Here is a 24,653-nt window from a genome sequence, read left to right as displayed (position 1 = left end):
AACTGTACTAATTTTTATGCTTTAGTCGGGAAGACTATTTTGTTTTATCAGTACTCTAGGCAGATATGTAACCTTCATGATCTTACCAAAAGAATCTTCTCATTAATCAGCAATCTTTTTATTTTTCTCTAAAGAAACCAGGATCTCGATACCCTCATCAGAGTGAACCCCGCAGCGGTCCGAAGCACTCAGAGGTGATCACATAAAATCCGTCATATCATGTTTTCATGAGTCTGTTGTCCCAGGGTGCAGTGGGTTTGTTGAACTAGCACCGCCAAAAACCTATCGCTAACTTGAACTTATTTTTTTTTCTCTTTTGAATAGCCAAGACTTGGACAATCTTATTAAAGTGAAACCGTCGGCTCTCAGGAACACGGCGCGGTTAGTGACTTTGCCTGACTATCATGACATGTTCTTAAGGTTCTGGGTTAGGTATTTTCTTTCTTTTCTTTTCTCGTCTTGCCGTTCTTTCTTGAAGACTTTTATTTTTCTTTAGTGTCAAACGGGGACACATCTATAACTCAGGTGTCTCCTGTTCAGCAAGGAAACATGTTGTACCCTTTTGGAATCAATGTAGTGTTTTAGACTCAGTTCTGTACTTTTTCTTTGCACCAAGACAATGTGGTGTTTGTTGTATTTAGGAAATAGACTGTCAGAACTGAAATGAAAAATGAGCGAAATTAAGTAAGAAAAAATGTTTTGGGGAAGCTGAGCCAAACTTATGGTTCACATAGATACCTTCTGAGATCCAAAAGGCTATTCAGGGTCTTTGATACTACAGATCCACAGCTCACAATATGACAGCAGATTTTAGCCTTGAACTTCCATTTGAGTTCTGCAAACATCTTATTGTTCATCCACTTTATGTCATATCATTCACCTAAAGAGCTTTATTAATAGTTAATAGATAATGCACCAGAGTGCATTAGAAGTCCAGACTGTTCTACTGACATGAAATTTTCTCAGAAGAAACATATAGATGGGAATCATAGTCTCAATCTTCTGCGGGGAAGAAAGCAATTAGGACACGGAAAAGTGCTTTAATCCAACGGGAGAAAGAGGACAGACAGGGCCATATTCTCATTGATCTAGATCTTATGTCTTCTACTTGGTTTTCAACATTAATGCTTTTTTCCACCTTTTCTGTCTGTATGTTTTATCTGTTGTGGGGGCTTCTGAAGCAGGAAGGTACAAAGGCAGTTGCTACTTAAAGAGTAGCATTTATTAGGTGCCTCTCATGTAACTGGCAATTTATACACATTTAATCCTCACAAAAACCCCATGAGAAATATATTCATTCACCCCATGTTATAAAAGAGGAAGCTATAGATCAAAGATGTGAAAACACATTCTTGACCTATACTCACTATCAGCAAGAAAAACAAAAGTTCTGTGGCTAAAACAGCTCAGAGACTCCTTCTCTTTTAATTCTTTACACTCTGTACAGTCCCTTCCCTTCTGTTCCCTTCCTACCTCTGCAATTAAAAAACTACAACCAGAAACATGTATTCTAGAAAGTTATTGTTAAAATGAGAGGGAGGAGAGAAAGTACTGTCTCACAGAGTTTTTCTAGCAGCTGAAATACCAGCAGACTTTTGGTGTTGCTTCTGCCACTGAAAATCATATGAAAACATCTTTATTAAGTAGAACCATTTCTTCATAGTGTACTGGTTGGGGCAGATTTCCTTTTTATTAGTAACAGTTTTAGGAGTGATTAGGTTTAATAACCACATGTGGCTACTATAGCAAACTCTTCCCTCAGTGGGCCATTCCATAAAATGTTCTATTTCTCTCTTTCCCTCCCTTCCTCCTTCCCTCTTTCTTCCCTTCCTTCCCTCCCTTCCCTCCTTCCTCCTCCCTTCCTTCTCCTCTCTTCCTCCCTCCTCCTCCCTCCATCAATCCCTCCCTCAACTCCTCCTTCTAACTTTCTTCTTCTTCCCTCCCTCCCTCTAGCAAATGTGCTATGTTGTCAGACCATGGTAACTTTCTCATAAGAGTTTTGCCTTTTATTAGAAGAGGCTAATTTTATAAAAATATGGTTTCTATCAGCAACTCCTGATAAAAATATCTATAAAAAGTAGACATTGTTCTTACATAGGTAGGATTTCTATAATTTTTTAAAAATATTGGCCTTCGTGTTGTTTTCAAATGGCAGCTTGGTCCACAAATGTAACCTAACTGATACCTGATGATTCTTTAGTATTTATACCATATTTGACGATAATCAGCTTGGATGTTCAAGAATTTTCTCAAAACAGCTGAGCAAGGATGACTAAGCTGCCTATTTGAAAAAAGTGACTTCATTCAGTCGGTTCAGCCACCTGTATCTAGAATGTATTTATGCTGGTTGCTTGATTTTAGTGGGTAAAGGGAGAGGGGTCATTTTAAAGTGCCCCCCAGTGGGAATAACAGCCACAAGGCACTTTTACATCCAATGCAATGTGACGTGAACGCTGATTATTTAATAGTGTAACTGCAGTGAATCAGAGTCCTCTTTATGGGACTTTGCTGACATTTCCAACAGCTGTATATTTAATTCGCAGTTAGGGGCAGAATAAACTTCAGCCGTTGATCCGAACGAATGTAAGCAGGTGTCCCTGAGCTCCTTCTAGGAACACAGCAACCCGAACAAATGCAGATGTGCACAGAATTCTCATCGATTCAAGGAGAAACTGCAGGCTCTTAGCAGTGACAGTTTCATATCTTCATGAAATAAGAGATACTAAAGGGAGATATTCAATTATTTGTAGCCTGTAAACTGCTGCTCCCAAATGAAGGTTGAAAAGCATCTCGTGACATTTAGGCCTTTACAGTTAGAAAAAGCATCCTTCATCTGAAGTAGAAAAAATACTCTGAACTGTTGGAAGTATTATCCTTCCGTTGTTTTAAGGGCTTCCCATTTGCTGAGATATACCTCCACGTTTTCAGTATTCCAACAAGAGCTCCTTCCTATTTTACATTTCCCATATTACTGCTCAAGCAGAAAGCCAGAGGGTGGGGGAGAGGGAGACACTGACTCTTTCCATTGCTTCATTCCCCGTAATCAATAGGTCCCTTTGGATGCTTCTAATAATCTCAGGAACTGAGATATTTCAGCATCCCCAGGACTACTATAGTCTAGATTACCTAACTAATTCCTCAGCCGCCTGTTGTTCCTTGGCCACATTATAGAGTGCTTTTTTTTCTAAAACACCAATCTGTTCACCTCATTCTTCCAGTTAAATGGCTTCCCATTGCCATTGCCATTGGATAATGTCCATACTTCTTAACCTGCTTTCCAAAGCCCACCTATCCTGCCTCCACAGCCTTCTCACCACATCCTCTATTATGTTCCACCCACATACCCTAGCTTACCCACACTCCTCAGTCCTCTTTCATGGCTATTGTATGGTTAACTTCTGCTTATCCTTCAGGTCTCAGCTTAGGCGTCAATCTCTCGGGCTCCGGAAGGCTCCACCCCCTGCCATCACATCTGTATCAGGCCCCTAGATGTTCTCAAACTCTCTATCCTTTCTGTCCCATAGCATTTGTCTCTGAGAGGGAATGGTTACTTAATCATCTCTCTTCAACTACAGGATTTTTAATGGTAATATTGAGTGTCTTATTCACTTCTTTATCTACAGTGCATTGTACAATGCATAGCTCATATTAGGTGCTTAACAAACTGTCGATTAGCGGCTGAATCTCAAACTAATCAAGTCCCTATAATCCTCCTCCTAGATAAAGTCTATTGCTTTCCGGCTCTAACTTTCTGAGCCCCAGGAGTGAAACCAGAATGAAGAAATCTGGTGTCTTCGAAGTGATCTCCTTTAGCCAGTGTTCATCTCCTGGTCATAGCTTAATCCCAGTGGACCATGGTGAATTAGAGCCATTAACATTCTTGGTCACATCTTATATTTAAAATATCTAAAATGTCCAATTCTTTATGGAACTGTCAATTTCTTTAATATATAATCTTTATGACTCCATCATTGAAAAGAGTTATAAAAATACATAAAGCTGGGCCCATTTGGGGGTGTCAACACAGTTGAAGAATTATATGGTTATCTCACTGTATTCTATACTCCTTTCAGAGAGACAAAACTTCCTTTTGCACTAAAGTTAAAGCCTAAGATTTAGTTCTTGGCATGAAAGAAGTACCATAGTAAAACTTTTATATGGAGACTCTTAATTTTGCACATGTGTTTGATATTCTATGAAAGCAATTTAAGTAAGCTGAAGAGAGAGAACCATATTGAGACTTTTAATAACTACCTCTCACATCTCATGGGAGAGGAAGAGCAGTTGGGAGCGAGCTGATAACTTTCTCTCATACAATGCCTAGCTTAGAAAAAATTATCTAGTAAAAGACCATAATTAAAGGAGATCAAATATACGGTGATGGAAGGAGGCTAGACTTTGAGTGGTGAGCACACAATGCAATATACAGATGATGAATTATAGAATTTATACTTTAAAATTGTATTGTGTTATTAAATAATGTTACACCAATAAATTTAATTTATAAAATGAGACAATAACACCATGGTCCCCCAAATCTCTATTTTCCCCTTAATCTGCTCTGTAAAGGACAGTGGAAAATAAATTACATAACGACAACACAGATAAATGCTTATGTATGAAATTTATGCTATGGCTCTACATAACAGACAACTAATATTTTCTCCCAAACATTTTGAAATCTACATAAAGAAAAGCATTATTAGTTGCTATGGTTAACAAAATTTCTTTTTAGCGTTTCTCACTGTATCTACAGAGAAGTGATAGTTTTTCTTTGAGTTAATTCCAGCTGCTCATAAACTATACAATTATAAGGTGCAACTGACACAGGAAGGGTTTGGAATTAAGCCTTTGCTCAACCCTGAAGCACTTGGCTAGGCTTCTATAAAAATCTTTTTTTCACACTTTGACTCACAGCTTTTCATCTTCTACCACAGTGTAAAAGACACGATGCAATAGATGTGGTCTTAATTAAAGAATGAAATTTATTTTTATATCCTTCAGCTTGAGAAGTTTATGGGCAATCTGAACTTCTTTTACTGGATCTTCAAATCTAGCTAATGACATCAATCAGGGTGAACAACCAAAGCAGATACATATTTTATACTTCACATAATCTAGAACTTTTTATTTTGCTTTAAATATTAGTGTAGACTATTCAGAATTAAATCTTATACTCCACCCTACCAAATTGATATGTGACACTGTTTATTGAAAACTCCACTAATAATATGGTTTATTCAATGATTCACTCTGAGGTCACTTTGGGAATGTTCTTCTTTGAAGGCATGCATAGGTTCCAATTTTGAATTATCTATCTATAATTATTGCATTTGTGAGATTCTAGTTTCTTTTCTTTCCTCAGGTTCAAATCCATTCCCATTCTTCGTCACAATAGCTAGGGTCCAAAAAGACTTGGGGGCAGGGAATGGGGAAAGTGTAGGAGGGGGTGGAGGAAGTGGCAGTGGGAAGTGGGGGTGAAGAAAAAAACACAGTACCTGCAACAGGCAGGAGTAAAAAATGCTGGAGGAAGTGAGGATGCCCACTATCGGGCTGAGAAACTAAACCTAATCATGTTGTGAGGGCAGAAGCAGACCTGTATTAGTTTGCTAGGGCTGCTGTAACCAGAACCACAGACTAGATAGCTTAAAACAGAAATTTATTTTCTCACCGTTTTGGAGGCTGGAAGTCCAAGATCAAGGTGTCAGTAGGGTTGCTTCCTTCTGAAGGCCATGAGGGAAGGATCTGTTCTAGGTCCCTCTCCTTGACTTATAGAAGGCTGTCTTCACCCTGAGTCTTCCCAATGCCTTCCATCTGTGTGTGTCTGAGTCTAAATTTCCCCTTTTTATAAGGATACCAGTCATACTGAATTAGGACCCATCTTATACCTCATTTGAACTTGATTATCTTCGTAAAGACCCTATCTCCAAATAAAGTCACATTCTAACATAATGTCATTAGGACTTCAACATATGAATTGGGAGGGAGGGGGCATTATCCAATTTATAACAACATCCCAAAATAAGGAATAAGGTTATGGCCATGTGTCTCTACTCTCAAGTTGCAATGAGAAAGGTTCTCAGTTCATCCATGGTTAGCAGAGAATCACTTTCTGGGACAAAATTCTAATTTCTCAAGATTCACATTTCCTGGTGATCTCTCACTGCTTACTATGGTATTCCCTAGTTTAGCATTCGTAGGAAACTGGACTATGGAATACCATGATACTCCACTTTTTTATTCCATTGTCCCCAAGTATTTAGTGAAGTGTTATTTAAAAATGTTAAGGGGAGAATCACTTCATGCCTAGGCTATTAAGATAGTACAGTGGCCCCAGAGGCCAATAAGGTGGCACTAGGAAGTAGTGAGGGACCATCAGGGGTTAGGCAAATGCAAAGTCTTCGGTCTCCATTGCTGAATTTGAAGGATGTAATCTAGGAGGTTTCCTTATACAGTTCTAGCAGTTACGTTGAGGAAGTCATTTTTTGAATTTTATATATTTAAGCTGCAGAGTCAAATGATTTTGATACTTCTGAGAGATTTCTGTTGAAATCCTATACATTTAATACATATTAATTGGCATATTTCCTACTAAAAGTGTGCAGCTAGGATTTTAAATGTGAGGAGTAAGTGTAGCTAAGGAATGTTGATTAACTTGCAGATTTATCAATTATCAATGGTTGGGTGTTATAAAAAAGAATATTAAATCTTATTTCATATATAAGATAATTTTGAATATTATTTTTCATCCATATAAATATTAATTTTGTGAGAGTCCTTTTACTGATTCCATGTAAAATAACCTTTTTTAAGTGTACTATTCAGGATCAGAAGGGAGATTTACAAAAGCTGAAATTCTAAAGTTGTGCAAATTTAAAAGAAAGAGAGAAAAATGAAACAGTCCCTCAAAATTTTGGAATCAATTGTGCCTACTATCAGTGTTATATCACAGATATACTGTAAATAACTACAATTCTCTTAACTATCATTTATCTATGCTTATTCAGTTCAACTACAATTGTAGTCATTATGCCCACAAATTTTATTTACATTAACTCATTTGCTCTCACTGCAATCCAATAAGATTGGATTTTATTATCCTCATTTACAAAAGGAACCTTAGATAGGTTGTCAAACTTGCCCAAGAAAATGGAGGAATAGATGGCCTCACTTTTACTCTTTTTTAAAAATATATATATATTTCTTACTGAGTTCAGAGAGGAAGGGAGAGGGAGAGATAGAAACATCAGTGATAAGAGAGAATCATTGATTGGCTGACTCCTGCATACCCCACACTGGGATCAAGCCCGCAACCCAGGCATGTGACCTGACTGGGAATCTGACCATGACTTTTTGCTTCATAGGTCGATGCTCAGAACCACGCTGGCCAGGACACTCAAACTCTTAAACTATGTTACTAACCAATGAAGTTCATGACAAAGGCTTTTCCAAACTCATGGGGGGGGGGGGGGGGGGGGAATCAAGAACTATCAGTGTTAAAGCAAAGATATATTATAAATAACTAATATATAAATAACATACCACAGGATATTTATTTTATCTTATGAAAGTGTGTCAAATCATAAATGTAGCCAAAGATTTAAGAGTCTAATTGTCCCATTTATCCTGCACATTATGAATTATTGATTCAAATTTTATGTTGATTTTTCATGTTTCTGTAATCCAAAAAGTTGGAATGAAGTCTCTAATTAAATAGCCAAGAATTGATTTCAGAAGGACAGGTGGCTCAGCCTCAAATCTTGACTCTTTTACAAATTAGTTAATTGACCTTGGAAAATTCACTTAGCCTTTCTGAGCCCCAGATGCTGTCCTGCAAGATTTTGTGAGATCTGAATGAGATAATCCATATGGAAATATGCAATTAGTACTTTGTGACACAAAGTGGTACTCATTGAATATTCGCTGAATGTGAATATCAATCAGTTGTTTCTTTTCAGACCAGATTTCTCAAACCTTCCAAAGATTAGTTCTTTGTCTCATAATATCATGCTCTTATCCTTGAGTTGTATAGATTAACAGCTCAATGTCAGATTTTCAATGTCCCACAGCTTTATACCACAATATCTATGTCTAAGATTGTGTACTGATTTTTAAAGTTTTTATTCTGTTTTTTTTATTTCCTAAAATTATACTATATATATGTGTGTGTGTGTGTGTGTGTGTGTGTGTGTGTGTGTATACATATACATATACATATACTTATATATATATAAAATTTATTTTTTTCTATAGAGATCGGGACCTGGAAAATTTAATTGAAGTAAATTCTAATGTGCCCAAAAATAAGAATGGAAGGTAAGGCTTAATTTAATTTACTTTTATTTTATGAATTCTATCTGAACCTGCATTAACTATGTAAACTTGAAATGTTTTCTAAGGAATTGCACTATAGTATGGTATTTAAGTATAAATACTGTCTCAACACAGGACAATGTACAAGGTGATTAATAAGCTGATATAGGAAAAAAATATTAAAATTCAAATTCTGTTAAAAGTTCTGACTAAAAGCCTGCTGTTCTATTGCTTAGTATAAAAGGCATCATGAAAATTCAAATTTCTGCACTTGGCCTGTGAAGACTTATTTTTACTTACTGTTGCTTGGTAGATTTTTCAGTGGTGCAGAAAACACACTGAGAATATTTTCTTTGGCTGCCTGGTGCTAAAAGAATACACAAATTCATCACAGCCACAAAATAGGACCTAATTTTGAAATTTCTTTATACCACACAGCATAATGGCTTTAAAACTATTGTACCTTGGTTGCTTTTATAGGAGGGTTTGGGTAGAAACTATACTTTATTGTTGTTCCAGACTATTTAAATTAGGAAAGAATAAAAAATTATTCCATGGTAGCAAATCTTTTCCCCATATATATAGAGGGAACTCTAAAAACAATAGGGTCCTATTTTATATCTTCTTAAGGTGCAGCTGCCTTTTCTGTTTAAAAGTTTTTTAATCTAAAGAAGTGATATTGTTGATATTTTGTGCAAGAGAATATAAAATCAGGAAAAGAGGCAGGTTACTTATTCCTCCTCCCCTCCTCCCCTCAATTGTATAGAAGGCTCTTGCATCTAACAGGTAGTTTTTGTTCTCTTAGCTCCCCAAATCACCTTCCTTCCTTCCTTTCTTCCTTCCTTCCTTCCTTCCTTCCTTCCTTCCTTCCTTCCTTCCTTCCTTCCTTCCTTCCTTCCTTCCTTATTTATTTATTGGTATTAAGAAAACCTTTGATAAAATGAAAGAGTAAATTTTCAATCACATCGCCTGGCCAGCGTCGCTTTGTGGTTGAGCATCTACCTATGAACCAGGAGGATGCGGTTGGATTCCTGGTCAGGGCACATGCCCAAGTTGCAGGCTCAACCCCCAGTGTGGGGCATGCAGGAGGCAGCTAAACTTTCCTTTTGGTTTTCATGTCATTTCTATATTGGAGTTTACTGACATGGAGGAGAATAAGGAGCTAAACCTTTCACTATTTTTGCATTAGAATTTTTCTCTGTTTCATAGGAAAAAGCAAATATGCCTATACTTTGTTAAGCATAGTGACATTTTGAGGTTAGCAGAAATCTAAGTCAAAGTTCTTCTACAATCTTTGAAGTATTGCTTTCCATTAAAAATAAAATGAAAACTGGAATTTCTCCAAGCAACCTCTGGATGATTTTCATTAAATTGATAAACTCTCAGATATATTGTACTTTAAAAGCTTTCTAAAATGGCACTGCTGCTGTGAAAATGTTACCAATACCAACTTCAGGTGGTCCCTGCCCCTAATAAAAAGTATTCCATCCTAGTACTAGATAATGTGTCATATGCTTAAAGGTGGTTTCTGTGAATAAGTAAAATAGGACATGTTTTCTGCTTGTGTACCTGTGCAGAAACCCAGCAAACATAAACGGGTTTGTTACTTAACAGAATTTTAATAAAATTTAAAAAAATTAAGATAAGAAAAATTCTAAATGGCTTTGATTTTTAAGTGGCAAACATTTGTTTGCTTTCTCAGGCTGGAAGACCAAGTCAATGGACTGACTGATGCTTCCAACAACCGGTCCCCCAGAACGACTACCCATTCTTATGAAGCGAGGAAGAATCTCAGGTAGTGTCACGGTCAATTATAAAACAAATGACAGGACTATTCTTCTTCTGTTTTTAATAAACATCACATATACAACCTGACCCTTCTTTTCAAACACAGAAATTTCTCATTTTATTAGTGGCTAAACAGGCTTACACAAAGGTGTTGAGTTAGCAACTTGGTCCTTGGTAAATTGTGACATCTGGATAAGAAGATGTAAAATGTAATTTTTCCCTAAAAAGTCTACAGTGTGGTGTGTTTTGTTGTTGTTTTTTATTTAAAGCATGATTGTGATATTGGCGTTGACATTCTTTAGCTAGATTTAAAAGTTTCATTAAAGTCAGATGTTATGTTTAGTTAAGGTCCATTTTTGTTTGAGATTTGGGGGACAAGTATGGTTTGGAAAGATGAATGGAACATCAGGGAAACTAAATGTCCCATTAAAGACACTAAAACATAGTGCACAAATACTCAAAATAATCTTCATGCTCTACAACAGATTTAGTGAGTGACCAATTTTCATATTAGTATTCTAGAAGGAGGCCAAGCCAGTGGAAGGCAGGAATGAAATGGGAGACATAGGAAATTTTGTAGAAATAAATTAATACTACTTTAATGTTTATATTTCAAAGGTAATAGTTTAGAAGTAATATAGTATTTTTTGCACTGGATTGGATAATAGCCTTGTTATTTTTTATTATTCTTGTACATAAACTTTAAATATAAAGTTAATATTTTTCTCCAGTTCCAATGCTGACCCCGGGCCTGCAGGACCAAAGGATACCGTTGTATACACGAGAACATATGTGGAGAACAGGTGCTGGAAGTTTATTTTTAAAATATTTTTCTATACTTACAATTTTGAAATGATCTATGTTTAAGAAGAAATGGTATTATTTTAGAGTGCACTTATATATATATTTTCAAATGGAAGACCATTTAAGAGTACATTGGATTCTAGGTATATAATTCTTCATAATGTTTCTAATATTAAGTAGTTATCAAATAGTCATAAAAAGTCATTTGGTAGACTAATAATTTAATATAGCACATGTATACATAACAGGATAGCCATTTGAAAGTTTTCATGTATGTTTATGTGAGAATATGACTATTTATTTATAATTAGCTTTATAAAATCACACAAGAATTTCTATGCTAATTTTGACTTGAACTTTAATTAAATGGTAGTATCCACTGTTGTTTGCCATTTATCTGAAATAAGGGGTATACCTTTTGGTAGATATACTCTGGCCCAAATTCCAGGGAATTGTTGTCCCACAAAATCTGCTGGTTGTGTGATGGATGTTGAGGAAAATATCAACCAAGGTCAAGGACGTGTGCATTTGATTTTCAAGGAGAATAAAAACAAGAATTAGTCTAATTGTGGGGTAATGTAATGGCGGGGTATGCAAATGCAGGTATAGGTGACATGTGTTAATCAGAGCCCATTTCAAAGAAACCAAAGAGCAGGGCATCTGGGAGGGCTTTTGGGGGAAGGAGACTCAAGGAAATTCAGTCCATTCAGTGTCAGAAGGTGAACAACCATCCAAAAAAGTTTCTAAACCCCACACATAATTTATCTTATAAAATGCAGCCTCCAAATTTGATTTTTCTGCTGAATCCAATTCTCCCTAAAGTCTACACGGATGGTTCAGTGCAGTACCGAGGCCCCAGAATCAGACTTGGGATTGAATCTTTGTCATTTACGGACCATGTGCCTTGGCAAAGCTGCTTAACCACTTCAAGTCTCAGTTTCCCCATCATTAAAATGGGAGTAATGATATACGTGTCATGCAAAATATATGCAAACTCTTATTTAGCATTGTGGGTTATGTGTTCCATAATATAGATTCTATTTCTGACAGCAGTCTGCCTATGGGCAATTGGGAGGGAAAGAGAGTTTTCTCATTAAAAAAAATCTCAGGGGAGGGCAGTGGAGTATTGCTTACACAAGGAGCATATTGCTTCCATTCCTTATATATGCACAGGTAACATATGTACCTGGGAAGCAATTATGAGCAGCCAGTTGGTTAGTGCATTACAGATTTCATTTGTCTCGAGGAGTGACGTTTAAAAAACTGAAGCCACCTAAGAAATGAAACATGAAAAAAAAAAATGAAAGAAAAAAAAAAGAAAAGAAAAAAAAAAGAAATGAAACATGGAGGACTTTTAAAAATTATGCTTTTTTTTTTTTTTTTTTTGCTTTCACACTAACCTAATCTTTCTTGGATGTATTCAAGTAAAAATAAAATCTTCTATAGCTTGTGTAAAAGTTGAAGCGTCTCTAGTTCTCCATGTGAGCAATGTACATGTACCAGTGCTTGCACTGGCTCTCACTTTATGCATTTCCTTTATTTTAAACTACATGTACCTTTCTTATGGTAAATAAATGAGAAAGGTGCAAGCATAAATTTTATGAAAAATGACATATTTTGCTGTGCACTCTTGCCTCATTCTCTATGTGAACTTGGAGATGGCAAATTAACCATCACTCCGCTACATAAGCCACGCCCACCAGCCAAGCCATGCCCACCAGCCAATCAGGGCGAGTATGCAAATTAACCCCATCCAAGATGGCTACAGCCACAGAGAGCAAGGTTTCCCAGGTAACAGAGCAAGCCAAGCTTTCCGATAGCCGTTGCAGGCCTAAGCCTCCACTCAAGCTACAAAGTTTCAATTATGGAAGGTAAACAAATTCAAACAAATGGTGGCAGAATGGAGCTTGAGAGAGCAGGCCAGGGTTGCCGCCGGCAACAGGGGAAGCAAAGCTTTCTGCACACCCTGGCCGGGCTCACCCGCTTAAGGCTACAAAGTTTCAATTGTAGAAGGTGAATTAACTGCCACAGAGATGGCTGCCGCCCCTGAGGGAGCAGCAGGCTTGGCTCCGCTCCAGGCTACAAAGTTTCCATTGTAGAAGGAAAATAAATTCCAGATACCAGGGCCTCCTCTTGGGTCGCCAGGGTGCGTGGCCGGCCTGCAAACCACCACAGGCCCCTCGCTCAGGCCACCCCACGCCCCAAGGGAACCCCCACCTGATCCAGGACACCCTTCAGGGCAAACCAGCTGGCCCCCACCCCTGTACCAGGCCTCTATCCTATCTAATAAAAGAGTAATATACAGATTGATCATCACTGCAACACACAATATAGCTGCCCCCATGTGGTCAAAGATCCTGCCCCCATGTGGACACAAGATGGCTACTACAAGATGGCCAGCAGGAGAGGGCAGTTGGGAGGCACCCGGCCTGCAAGGGAGGGCAGTTGTGAGGGACCAGGCCTGCAAGGGAAGGCAGTTGGAGGTGATCAACCCTGCAGGAGAGGGCAGTTAGGGGTGACCAGGCTGGCAGAGGAGGGAAGTTGGGGGCAAACAGGCTGGCAGGGGAGCAGTTAAGCATCAACCAGGCTGGCATGGGAGTGGTTAGGGGGTGATCAGGCTGGCAGGCAGAAGCGGTTAGGGGCAATCAGGAAGGCAGGCAGGCAAGCAGTTGGGAGCCAGCAGTCCTGGATTGTGAGAGGGATGTCCGACTGCCCGTTTAGGCCCACCAGGATCGGGCCTAAACGGGCAGTCGGACATCTCTCCAGGAGTCCTAGATTGGAGAGGGTACAGGCTGGGCTGAGGGACAACCCCCCGCCGTGCACGAATTTCGTGCACCAGGCTTATAGTATATCAATATTTCTCCAGATTGAAAAAAAAGGTATTAGTATATTATCCTGGCTTGTACATCACAAAAAATATAATAATATTTTATTATATTGAGGAGGTGTGTTTGCTTTCTCACCTGTCTACATTAACACTAGGGAAATAGCCCAGTTCTCACATGTCCATATGTGTTGTTTGTAGTAAATCACCAAAGGATGGCTACCAGGAGAACATTTCTGGAAAATACATACAAACTGTTTATTCAACTTCAGATAGGTGAGTATGTCTATATTTCCATACATAAAATTCTATGCACACACATCTATGTACATTTTATACACATACATTCTTGTTGTCTGTTGTACTTGGAGATGGTGCTCCTGAGGGTGATTGTTATACACAGGGTGGGGCCAAAGTAGGTTACAGTTTTGAGTATGTGAAACAGAATTTATTCTTATATTATTATTTACTAATTTTTGTATTATTTCCCATACGAACATCTGTAAAACTACTTTTGCCCCAGCCTGTGTGTAAAGAACTACAACCTCTGCACCCAGGAATTTGTTCCTTGGTTCTGGGCTGTTGCTAATGCATTTTATTCCAATAGAGCTTCTGTGCCTTACAGCTGCCCCGCCCCCCCCCCCCCCCCCGCACCCCCGCTCGCCCCAGGCCAGCCCCTCTGCTTTGCTGATTCCCAGGAGCCCCAGTACCACCACATATGAGAGTCTAGGTCTCATTGCATCACTAGACTGTGCCCTCAGCCCTCTCTCGTCGCGGTTTTCTAAAGCCATCTCACCTTACAAACAGCTGCGTGGATACTGCCATGACCCACTCTGGGCCCACACTCAGATCCCAGGAGGGGTTACAATGAGTATCAATTTTCTGCTGGTAAACCGACCCCAGGCTTTTGCTGTTAGCGATCATCTTTTAACATTTAATGCTCAGTGGGGCACATAGATGACCCTCATGAGAGTGTGGCCAGCAGAGTGTCAGTGGAAGAAATAAAAATAAATAATTAGCATTATATCCCAACCACTAGAAACCAGCTGTAATGCAAATGTCTGATGTTCTACTGACGGTGTTTCTCTATAGAAGAGCCTGGGAATAAGGCTCGTTGTGGGTAAAGACATATCTAATTTTTATGCACAACCTCGATTTGTAAAGAGGTGCTTGTCACTGACCAGTTATTCAATAAATGTTTTCTGTTTTGTTTTATTTTGTTAATCCTCACTCAAGGATATTTTTCCATTGATTTTTAGAGAGAGTGGAAGGGAGGGGGAGAGACAGAGAGACAGAGGGGAAAATAGAGAGAAACATTGATGTGAGAGAAACACACCTATTGGCTGCCTCTTGCATGAGCCCTGACTGAGGCCGGGGAGGAGCCTGCAACCAAGGTACATGCCCTTGATCAGAATTGAACCTGGGACCTTTCGTTCTGCAGGCCAGCGTTCTATCCACTGAGCCAAATCGGCAAGGGCAATAAATGTTTTCTGAAAAACATGAACCTATGTTCTGTTTGCTAAGGGAAATATGGATCAACCAGGAATCAAAATTGTATCTCCTGCCCTAGCCAGTTTTGTTTAGTAGGTAGAGCGTTGTTGGCCCGTGGACCGAAGGGTCTTGAGTTCAGTTCCAGTCAAGGGCACGGACCTCAGTTGCAGTCTCAGGACCTCAGTTGCAGGCTCAATCCCCAGCCCTGGTCGGGAAGCATGTGGGAGGCAACCAATTGATGTATCTCTCTCACATTGATGTTTCTCTCTCTGTCTCTCCCCCTCCCTCCCACACTCTCTAAAAATCAATGGAAAAATATCCTTGGGTGAGGATTAACAACACAACAAATATTATATCCCCTCTGTCACTTTTATAAAATTTTGTTCATTACTAATGCTCTCTGTGTGTCTTAACTATAAGTCATTGCTCTTTGAGGGGTGAAATCTACCCAAGCGTAAGATATAGATACTGCCTAGGTGACCAAATACCAGAGCTGGATCCCTCACATACTTAGAAAACACCTTTGACTAACAGTGTGATTTTAATAAGGACAATACCAGCATTGGAGCTTTCCCTGGGCTCATAGCTTTAGTGTTAACTCAAGGAAGGAAAATATTCTTCATAGAAGTATTGCTCTTAATATGAAGAACTTCAGTCCTGGTCCTCAAGTGGTCCTTGAAATTTTTCTTAGTCATGAAAGCAGAAGTCAATTTTCTATTAAGACCAGTCAGTCCAGCAACTTTCTATGTTGATTATTGTGTGACATGAGCCATGTCCCCACAGTTCTTATCAAAGCACACTAATCCCACTTGAAGTGGCTTCCCACTTTACAGGATTAAGGCAAACTCCTCTGCACATTATTTATGGCCTTCAGAACCTGCTCCTGCATATTGACTACTGTTTAATCACTCCAGACACCCTCATTGAGTAGCACTTTGGTACAACCTGGTTACTCTGCTCGGAATCCCCCATCATGCCCCTCCCCACCTCACTGAGCTCACCTAGCAGGCTCCTTCTTCCTCAAGCTGTAAGTCACATGATACTTTCCCACAAGCCTTTCCTGCCTTCACCTGGGATTAGTTGCTCCCTTGGCTGTTCTCTCCTAACTCTTTCCACACGTCTATACTATGCTGCGATCATCTAGTCACACACCTGGCTACCCCAGTGGACAGGAAGCTTCTCGTTGGAGGAGACTGTCTCACTCTTCTTTATAGTCCCAGCTCCTAGCTCAGTGCCTCTGGAATGGAAGAATGGTAGAGCATGCCTGTCTTCTACTATTGAAGTGCTTGCATGGGACATGAAGTGTGTGTACATATGTGTAGAGTCCATAGGAAAATATTTGCCAGGATTATATAAGCAAGTAGCTATGGAGTGAGATGGAAGAGGAAGTTTTTATTTCTATAGATAAGGTTTAGGAAGAGGTTACTTGACTGGCTGAACGCATAAAGCCAGACAAGGTTATCTACTCCAATCCCTTTCCTCTCCACCTCCTCCTCCCTTTCATTTCCCTCCTCTCTGCTTCTAGTCCTGGGCTAGATGACAGGATCATCCTGACTCTTGGGTATGACTCATTCATTTCAACAATGTGAGCCCAGCAGTCTGCATGGGCAGGCCCAAAGGTAGCCCAGGGACCCTGGGGCCATGCGGCCTTGCTCAAACCCTACCTCTGCTACTCACTCACTGTCTGGCAGGCACCCTTCTGTGCCTCAGTTTACTCTTCTGTAAAATGATGATAAAAAGAATAGCATCTGCTTCTCAGAGATGTGAAGAATAACTGAGTTTAAATAAGCAAAGTGCATGGAAAATATACTGTACATATTAAGCATATTAGCACCATATAAGTATTGGCTGTTTTTATTTCACCACTCCATTATTTACCAGCTCTGGAAATTTCAGGCCTGCATGCCAACAACCCTGAAACTAGTAAAGTCCTCAAGGTGCTATTTAAGACAGTCCTAAGACCCTCCAAAAGGAAAACATCACATAGTTATTGGCTTTTCTTAAGGCTCTGTTGTGACCCAAGGTCTTTTTGGATGTGCTGATTAAATATGTACAGTTCATTTATTATTAAACATTATTTTTCCAAAGTAAATAATAAAACTATTTTTTCTTCATCAAATTTGTGTGTGCAGGGGTGTTGTATCATATTGGAGAATATAAATTTTGTCATAAAATGTAGCCCAGTATTCTGTCTTTTAATGATACCAAGAGTAGTGTCATAGGAGAGCATTTTGATGACTAGAACCTAGACCCTAAGGTCCTAGGGATCCATCATTTATTAATTTATTACCAACACACTCTTGAATGAAGTTCTATTTTGTCCTACTGAATGTTTTGAGAGTTAAAATTTTATATTAATCTATAGTATAATTTTTCTATGATATATATACATTAATAATTCAAAATCCTCTTTGAGCTTCAAGGGGTACTTATGAACTAGTTCAATTAGGAAACTGTAATTATCTTTGCCCTGCCCAGATGCACTTTTGATTGCTAATGGATTAATAATTTGAGACCTTCCTTTGTGTTAATTCTTTGATGTTATTTTGAGGAAACTAGAAGAATCAATTCTATCACTAAAATAAGTAAAATCTAAAACTTTCCTCAATTTCTACAGCTTCCTAAAGTATCAACAAAATTAACATCATTTCCACATGACTTTGTGGGGAATACATTTGTCTTTTGTAAGATGACAAATTTATTTTTAATTGCTGATATCTCTCTAGGTCTGTCATTGAAAGGGATATGTGCACCTACTGCCGAAAGCCCTTGGGCACAAAAACCAAAATGATTTTAGATGAATTACAAATTTGCTGCCATTCCACTTGCTTCAAGGTAAGGTTATGTTTATTGTATTTAACTAAATACAAAATTGCATAATGACTGGAATAAAAATAATTATTTAATGAAATAGATGAGATGAAGTTAAAGCTTTCAGAAACACTCTCATCCACATTAATAATGCACTACTTAAGTATTTCTCAGAGTTCTTCAGCCCAATCTCAAAGGTTTTTAATTACTGTCTTGGCGTTAGGCTTAGAGTTGATTACTGAAACATTTATTCCTCTTACTCTAGAGATTTAAAGCTATGAAAAGATAAACACTTGTTTTCTTTATAAAAGTTTTTGCAACATTTTAATAAATCATGCATTGCATAAAATATATAATGAATGAAGAAAGGAAAGAAATTTGTTGAGAAGAAAGCTAGCAGCTCGTTATGAGTCCTATCAGTTAGGACTGATAAGGGTAACAGCAATTGAAACTCAGTCTGCTTTTGAGAGCACTATTAATGATAGTTAATTGTGGCTCAGTATAATAGCAATGAAGCTTACATAGTAGAATGCTTCAGTTTGTATTTTCATATTTCATTGCTTTTATTTCTCAAAATAACATTGAGTAGGTCAACTTCTTAGTTTTTGGTGTAACTGGATGAGCACTGAACTGGAATCTAAAGATCTGAGTTCAAGTTTTCTAACTCTGTCACTAACTATGGCTGTGCGACTTCTGGACAATCACCTAACTTAACTTGGCCTCAGTTTTCTCATCTGTAAAAATTAAGAAGCTGACTAGAATAATGACTGTACATTAAAATCATCTGGGAGGTTAGAAGAACAATAGAATGCTTGGGACCAGCACTAATTAAATCAAGACTCTCAGAGATAATTTCTGGGCATTGGTAGATCTAATGGGCAGCCAGTATGAGAACTATTTGCCTGACTTTATAGGTTCTTTTTGTGTTGACATTCTATGGGTTGATGGAAATTATCTAATTCAGTCAAGTAGCTGTAATACTTTGACAACTAATTGTTTCTCCTCCAAGTAGCTTCAGTGATACATAGCAATCAGGAATAAGATGCTTAGTTATGAACAAAAAAAAAAATCTAATTTTAGGCCATACTATATAGAATACTATATAAAATATATTCTGAAAATTTTATAATTATTTAATGATGAGAAAATTGAATTTTCTTTTAGTTATTAAAATTTGCTCGGTAAAAAAAAAGATTATAGTTCTTTATTTAAAATTAGTATGCAGAAAAAATTTTTAAACAAGGAAATTCTCTTGGTTGTGGGTATGGGTAAATACAAATAATTTCCATTTATTGTATTTTGGATTATTTATTTTCATTTTCAACTTAATTATAAAATTCTACTAAGAATAAAAATGTCATAATACCTTAATAAAAAAAATTGGAAAGAAAAAAAAAAGAATAAAAATGTCCCCACACTCCTAGAAAAAGATGGATTATTCTATAGCCATGGTAATAGAGAACCACATAGAATAGTTTAAACAAGATGAATTAATCAATGACAATTTGCTTCAATGAACTGGCTTCTGAGAGCCAACCAATCAATGATAGCTTCATGCTTGAAAGTCAGCCAATGGACAGTGGATTTGCTCCATGAACATAGGTCTAAAGCAAGCTAACCAACACAACTCAAAACAAGCTTTTCCCTATACCCTCTTAAAGGTATAGAGGAACAAACAGAAATTTGTTTTTCTTAACGTTTGCTTAATGTCCTGTGTGTATTCCTGAACTCTGGATTGCATAGGTCTCCTTAATAAGCAAACAAAAAATATGCTTTGTGTTTCTGTTTGACATATCAACTGGTGATCTTGTCCTTAGCATAACCAATTTTTTAAAATTTATATCTACTCTATAGTGAGTTAAGTAGAAACTTTAATGATAGATATGCCCTGAAATGCACAGTTTTGCATGTGGATTATAGACAAGTATACTCTCACTTTCTCTGTGGATTCTCATGAGGCTGCACCTGAGTGCTAATATGGAGAACTGTACTGACTGAATTGAAAGGGCTTTTTATCCCATTACACTAAGAATCTATACTTTATTTGTAATGTAAACTTTATATATTGCCTTTTCATTTAGTGTGAAATATGCAAACGGCCTCTGGAAAACCTGAGAGCGGGAGATAGTATTTGGATTTATCAACGGACAATACACTGTGAACCTTGCTACTCCAAAGTTGTGGGTAAGTGTTAAGCTCTTTAAGAAACGGTTACTTTTGCTAATATTAATGAGAATTTAATATTGTTGAAAATGAAGGATTTCAATAAAGCAAAAAACATTTTATTAATTATATTTAGTTAGGAATTCAGTTGCAGATAGTATGGTAGTATTTTGTTTTATGGTATAAAATCAGTCAACATTTATATTGTCTTCTGATATCAGACCTGGCATAGGTACAATTAAAAAAAGAGATTATTTATTATAGAACATTTTCCACTTTTTTCTAAACAAAAATAGATCTTCTCTGCTCAAATAATTGGAATTGAAGTCCATATCTGTGAATTACCTTTTACATTTGCACTGAAATATACTTTTCTACCTAATTTGGTTATTATGCTAAATGCCTTGTAATGTTTTTCATGGGAAATTTAAAGTTAATTATATATAATTAAATATTAAATTCTATATTAAATATAGCATGTATCTTTATCAGTTTAAGATCAACATTCCTATAATTTGGTCTTTTCATTGGCATAAATGATGTGAGAAGCAAACATTAATGACTTGCATTTTTAGCTCACATTTCCTGTAAATTTATCATGAAAGCTTTAAAAGTTTATTTAAAAGACATGCACAGTGCCCAGTAAGTTAGGAAACTAAAGTCCTATAAAACTTGATTCATTTTTTTAAAAGCCTGTATCAACACTTTATTTTTAATTCATAGTAAATAGATACAATAACCAAGATAATATTGGGGAGCTGGTCAAAGCACTGCATGGCCGGCCGGGTTCCTGATGTTTCAGTGGTGAATGAAAGGGGAACATCTTACCTGGGATCCAAAATATGAAATTTGGTGACAAATGTGGAAAATGCTCTAAGAAACCCCCTTTTCATCAGGCTGCATAATCAGTAACAAGAACAAACCTAATTATGTTCATACTTTGCCTTTTATTTTCTGCTCTCCCCAGCCAGTTCTCATATTCTACTTTCTTCCTAAGTTAGCGGCCTTTTCATGATCCAGTATTATATCAAGAGCCTTGATGATATGGTAACAGCTCTAAAACTTTCAGCCTCCCAGAAATCCATGGTATGGCTTAGGAGGTGTGGCCACCAAAAGACTCAGCAGTCATTGTGCCTTCCTCCCTGTCTATGTGTACTCCATAGGCATTGCATTTTTTAAAAATCCTCTCCTGAGGATATGTTTTTACTGATTTGAGAGAGAGAGCATGGGAGAGAGAGAGAAAGAGAAACATCGATATGAGAGAGAAACATTGATTGGTTGCCTCCTGTACACCCCCCCTCGCCCCTCTCTCCTGCCCCCTCTCGACCTGGGACCTAACCTGGAACCTAGTATATGCCCTGACCAGGAATTGAACCTGCAACCTTTTGGACAAGGCTCTAATCAACTAAGCCATACCAGCCAGGGCAGCATTGCATTTTTATTGTAAATTTAAGTTGTCAAACCGTAACTCTCAGTCATCTAAATATGAGTACCAGGCAACAGTCCTTCATATTTATGGTGTGACCCAAAGCCATAGTGATGAATGAAGTAGAAGGAAAATGTAAAATGCTGAATCTACCATGACCCCCTTGATGAATGATTATTTTAAAAATTTTAGTTATCGAATTATTTTTGTACTGAATTTGCATATCTAACTGTTATTTTCTTTAAAAATTTCAGCAAAGTGGATTCAATAATTCTGGCACATGGAAATCAAGATGAAAGCATTCATTAAGGAATTAAAAAATTATTTTAAGAATATGTAATTTAGAAAAGCTTTTACTCTGAAGATTGAGTTTTGTATACAATGAACAATTCTGCTATTGCATAAATAACCTAATTGCCTTCAAAAAGGTCATATACATAAAGGGAACCATCTGTTATCTGGCTAGATTCAGTCATCAAAAATTCAAGTGGTTTCAGTTACCAATGTCAAAGGAATGATGCTCCTGATGGCTGTGAGCATTGTCACCCCAAGCAGGTCCACCCCTGCTCCATCAAGCTGTGCATCGTGATTTCTATTATAAACAAATTTCACATTGTCTCACCTTTGTTTCCCTAAGAATTTGGATTTGCAGACATTATTGACAAACTGTCAAGAAAGCAAGATATGTTTCCTTCATGTGCAAAAGAAATGTTGATAGAAATTTTCTTATAAAGTTTGGCCAATAATAACATAAAGTCATATGGACCTCAGAAAGTCATTTGAACTTTCTGGTCTCTCTTTTTTATCTATAATATGAAGGGCATTGAAAACTGTCCCAAAGGTCCCTTTCTGCTCCTCAAATTATTCTAAAGCAAGTTTTTGTTTGCTCTTTAGAAATATATCTGAATATGTGTTTGTTAATCATTTTGAACTAGAGAGGACATCTGAATAGCTTAACTTCAGTGTCATTATTCATTTTATTGCAGATATAATTTTAAAAAACAGAAAGACATTGGCTTATGGGTAATGGGTAAAATTATATGACATGTATTTTACATATTATAATTTGTTAATTTTTTGCATGTGTTTCAAAATCTGGTTATATAAATAATCTATGAGAAAATAATGGTTATGGACTCCAAAATACATGTTCTTTAGCATGTTACATCTATTCATATTACATAGCACTTTATGTTTACAGATGGCTTATGCAAATAAAATGAACTATCAGTGATAACGAATCATTTTGTGGCCTGTCTATAAATATCATTCATTGGCATTGATTTTGTCAATTACAGTGATCACATTTTATTATATTCTATACCACACTGGTTAACTTAATTATTTAGCTTCTAAAGCTATAGCTTTTATTTTCAAAGAGCTTTTTTCAAGGAATTGAAAATCCAGTAATCATATGTGAGGAACTTAGACTATTATTAGGATTGAGAAATTGAACTTATAAACTATTTTATGTGTACATAGCAACTGCTTCTTGAAGGAAGGCATATGGAACAATGAGGAGAGGGTGTCATTTGGGGGAAGTTTAAAGCAGTTGTAATCAACTGACATAAATTAGGGAGATTATAAAAAGATAATCATGTATTTTTCAAATGTTGATAAATTTAAAGAATTAGTCTTCTGGATGATGATTTCAAGCATCTGCTCTTCTTAGAGACTAGTCCGTGGTTGTAAACACAAAATGCTTATCAAAATTCAGCAATGTATAATTGTTGTCCTGTAAAAAGGAGCCAGGAAAAAACAATTAATAATAATTTGATATTCATTAATTCATGCTTGATGAGAAGCAGTGGTAATTGAGCCATATGTTTTATTGTTCCTTAATTACATGCTATCAGAGTGGATCAAAAGAAATCATTTTCTTAGAGTTGGAATTCGTGGCAGAAAAAGATGGATGGAATAGTATCCCTGCCTTTTATGTAAAGTGTATTAACATCTCAATACATTTGTAGTAATTAAAAATCATTTGAATGCCATTTTTAAAGTAGTCTACTTTATAATGCTTCATTTAAAAAAAAAAAAACCCTAAAAGGAACATATTTCTGAAGCTGTTTAATGGACCCTTTCTTCCACTATAATGTATTCAATTAAGCCAAAAGCTGTTGTAAAAATGGAATAAATATGGAGTGGAGAGAGAAGGGCTTCTGATTCACCTAGTCAGCTTCATCATGTCTGGGCTTATTCACACCATAGGAATGACAGGTTCTTAAAACAATTTGGAAGGTCTCTTTATATTGCAGCCAGTTAAGAGATATATCTGAAAGAGAATGAATTGCTTCAGGACAATATCCTTCTAAAAAGCAAAATGGCAGAAATATAATAATCTCAGAAATAGAATTTGTTAAAATAGTATCCTCTCTTTTAATAAGGCCAAGAAATAAAAATGTATTCAAGAAGTAATCTGTACATCCCTAGCTGTTTGATTGCAATCACTTTTACAACCAGGCCAGAGTGAGGAATGGCCAGCTCTCACTGTGGTTCACTCACCGAGTCGTTTCCTACAACAGAAAATCCTGAGGGTTTGGCACATTTTCCTGATTCAGAGCTCTACCAAAACAAGGGACTGTTTGGTCTACAACATGGCAAACTGACAATGAAAAGTTTTTGGTACTACTGAATTTACTGGTTATTTTGGTACAATGTAAATAAATGGCTTTTAGAGTTTTACCTATTCCATATTACTCAATAATTCCCAGAGGCACCCATAAATATCTGCATTAATGTGGGCAGGCCATTTCCCTGATAGGCCTGTTCCCTGCTATTTCAAATGCAAGGCTTAGATTATTGGCTTTCTAACATACCCCATGCTTAGATGGTCTCTCTTGCTAGGTGCCTAAGAGCTGTCTGGTGTTTTGTATGTAATTCAGAATTGCATGCTAACTTTATCACAACGCAAAATTAGACACCATTCTGGAATTTTACTTACTGTGTCTTTGTCCTGCCATTTGAGAGGTATGGTTTCTGAGAGATATTCTGAAATGTTCAAGTGCATGAATTAGGTAATAGTTTCAGTTT

The 24,653-nt window shown here is 37.1% G+C and overlaps 1 protein-coding gene across 3 annotated transcripts in view; it reads left to right on the top strand.

The window, feature by feature from the left end:
* The window catches only part of SCEL (sciellin), a 114,628-nt gene extending 91,741 nt beyond the window's left edge, over nt 1-22,887 (top strand). The window contains exons 23-31 of one of the 3 annotated variants that reach the window (XM_079778988.1): nt 135-194; nt 325-381; nt 8,254-8,316; nt 10,016-10,108; nt 10,833-10,904; nt 13,931-14,005; nt 17,947-18,055; nt 20,113-20,215; nt 21,875-22,887. In XM_079778988.1, the coding sequence (XP_079635114.1) occupies nt 135-194; nt 325-381; nt 8,254-8,316; nt 10,016-10,108; nt 10,833-10,904; nt 13,931-14,005; nt 17,947-18,055; nt 20,113-20,215; nt 21,875-21,891 (649 nt within the window). In that variant the 3' untranslated portion in view covers nt 21,892-22,887. The remainder of the gene's footprint in view (nt 1-134; nt 195-324; nt 382-8,253; nt 8,317-10,015; nt 10,109-10,832; nt 10,905-13,930; nt 14,006-17,946; nt 18,056-20,112; nt 20,216-21,874) is intronic. The other 2 variants (XM_079778987.1, XM_079778989.1) reach the window with 2 other exon arrangements.
* The last annotated feature ends 1,766 nt before the right edge of the window (nt 22,888-24,653 follow it).

This window comes from Cnephaeus nilssonii (genome assembly GCF_951640355.1).
Source record: "Cnephaeus nilssonii genome assembly, chromosome: 8".
Lineage (NCBI taxonomy): Eukaryota > Metazoa > Chordata > Mammalia > Chiroptera > Vespertilionidae > Cnephaeus > Cnephaeus nilssonii.
This window is presented reverse-complemented; position numbering and strand designations above follow the sequence as displayed.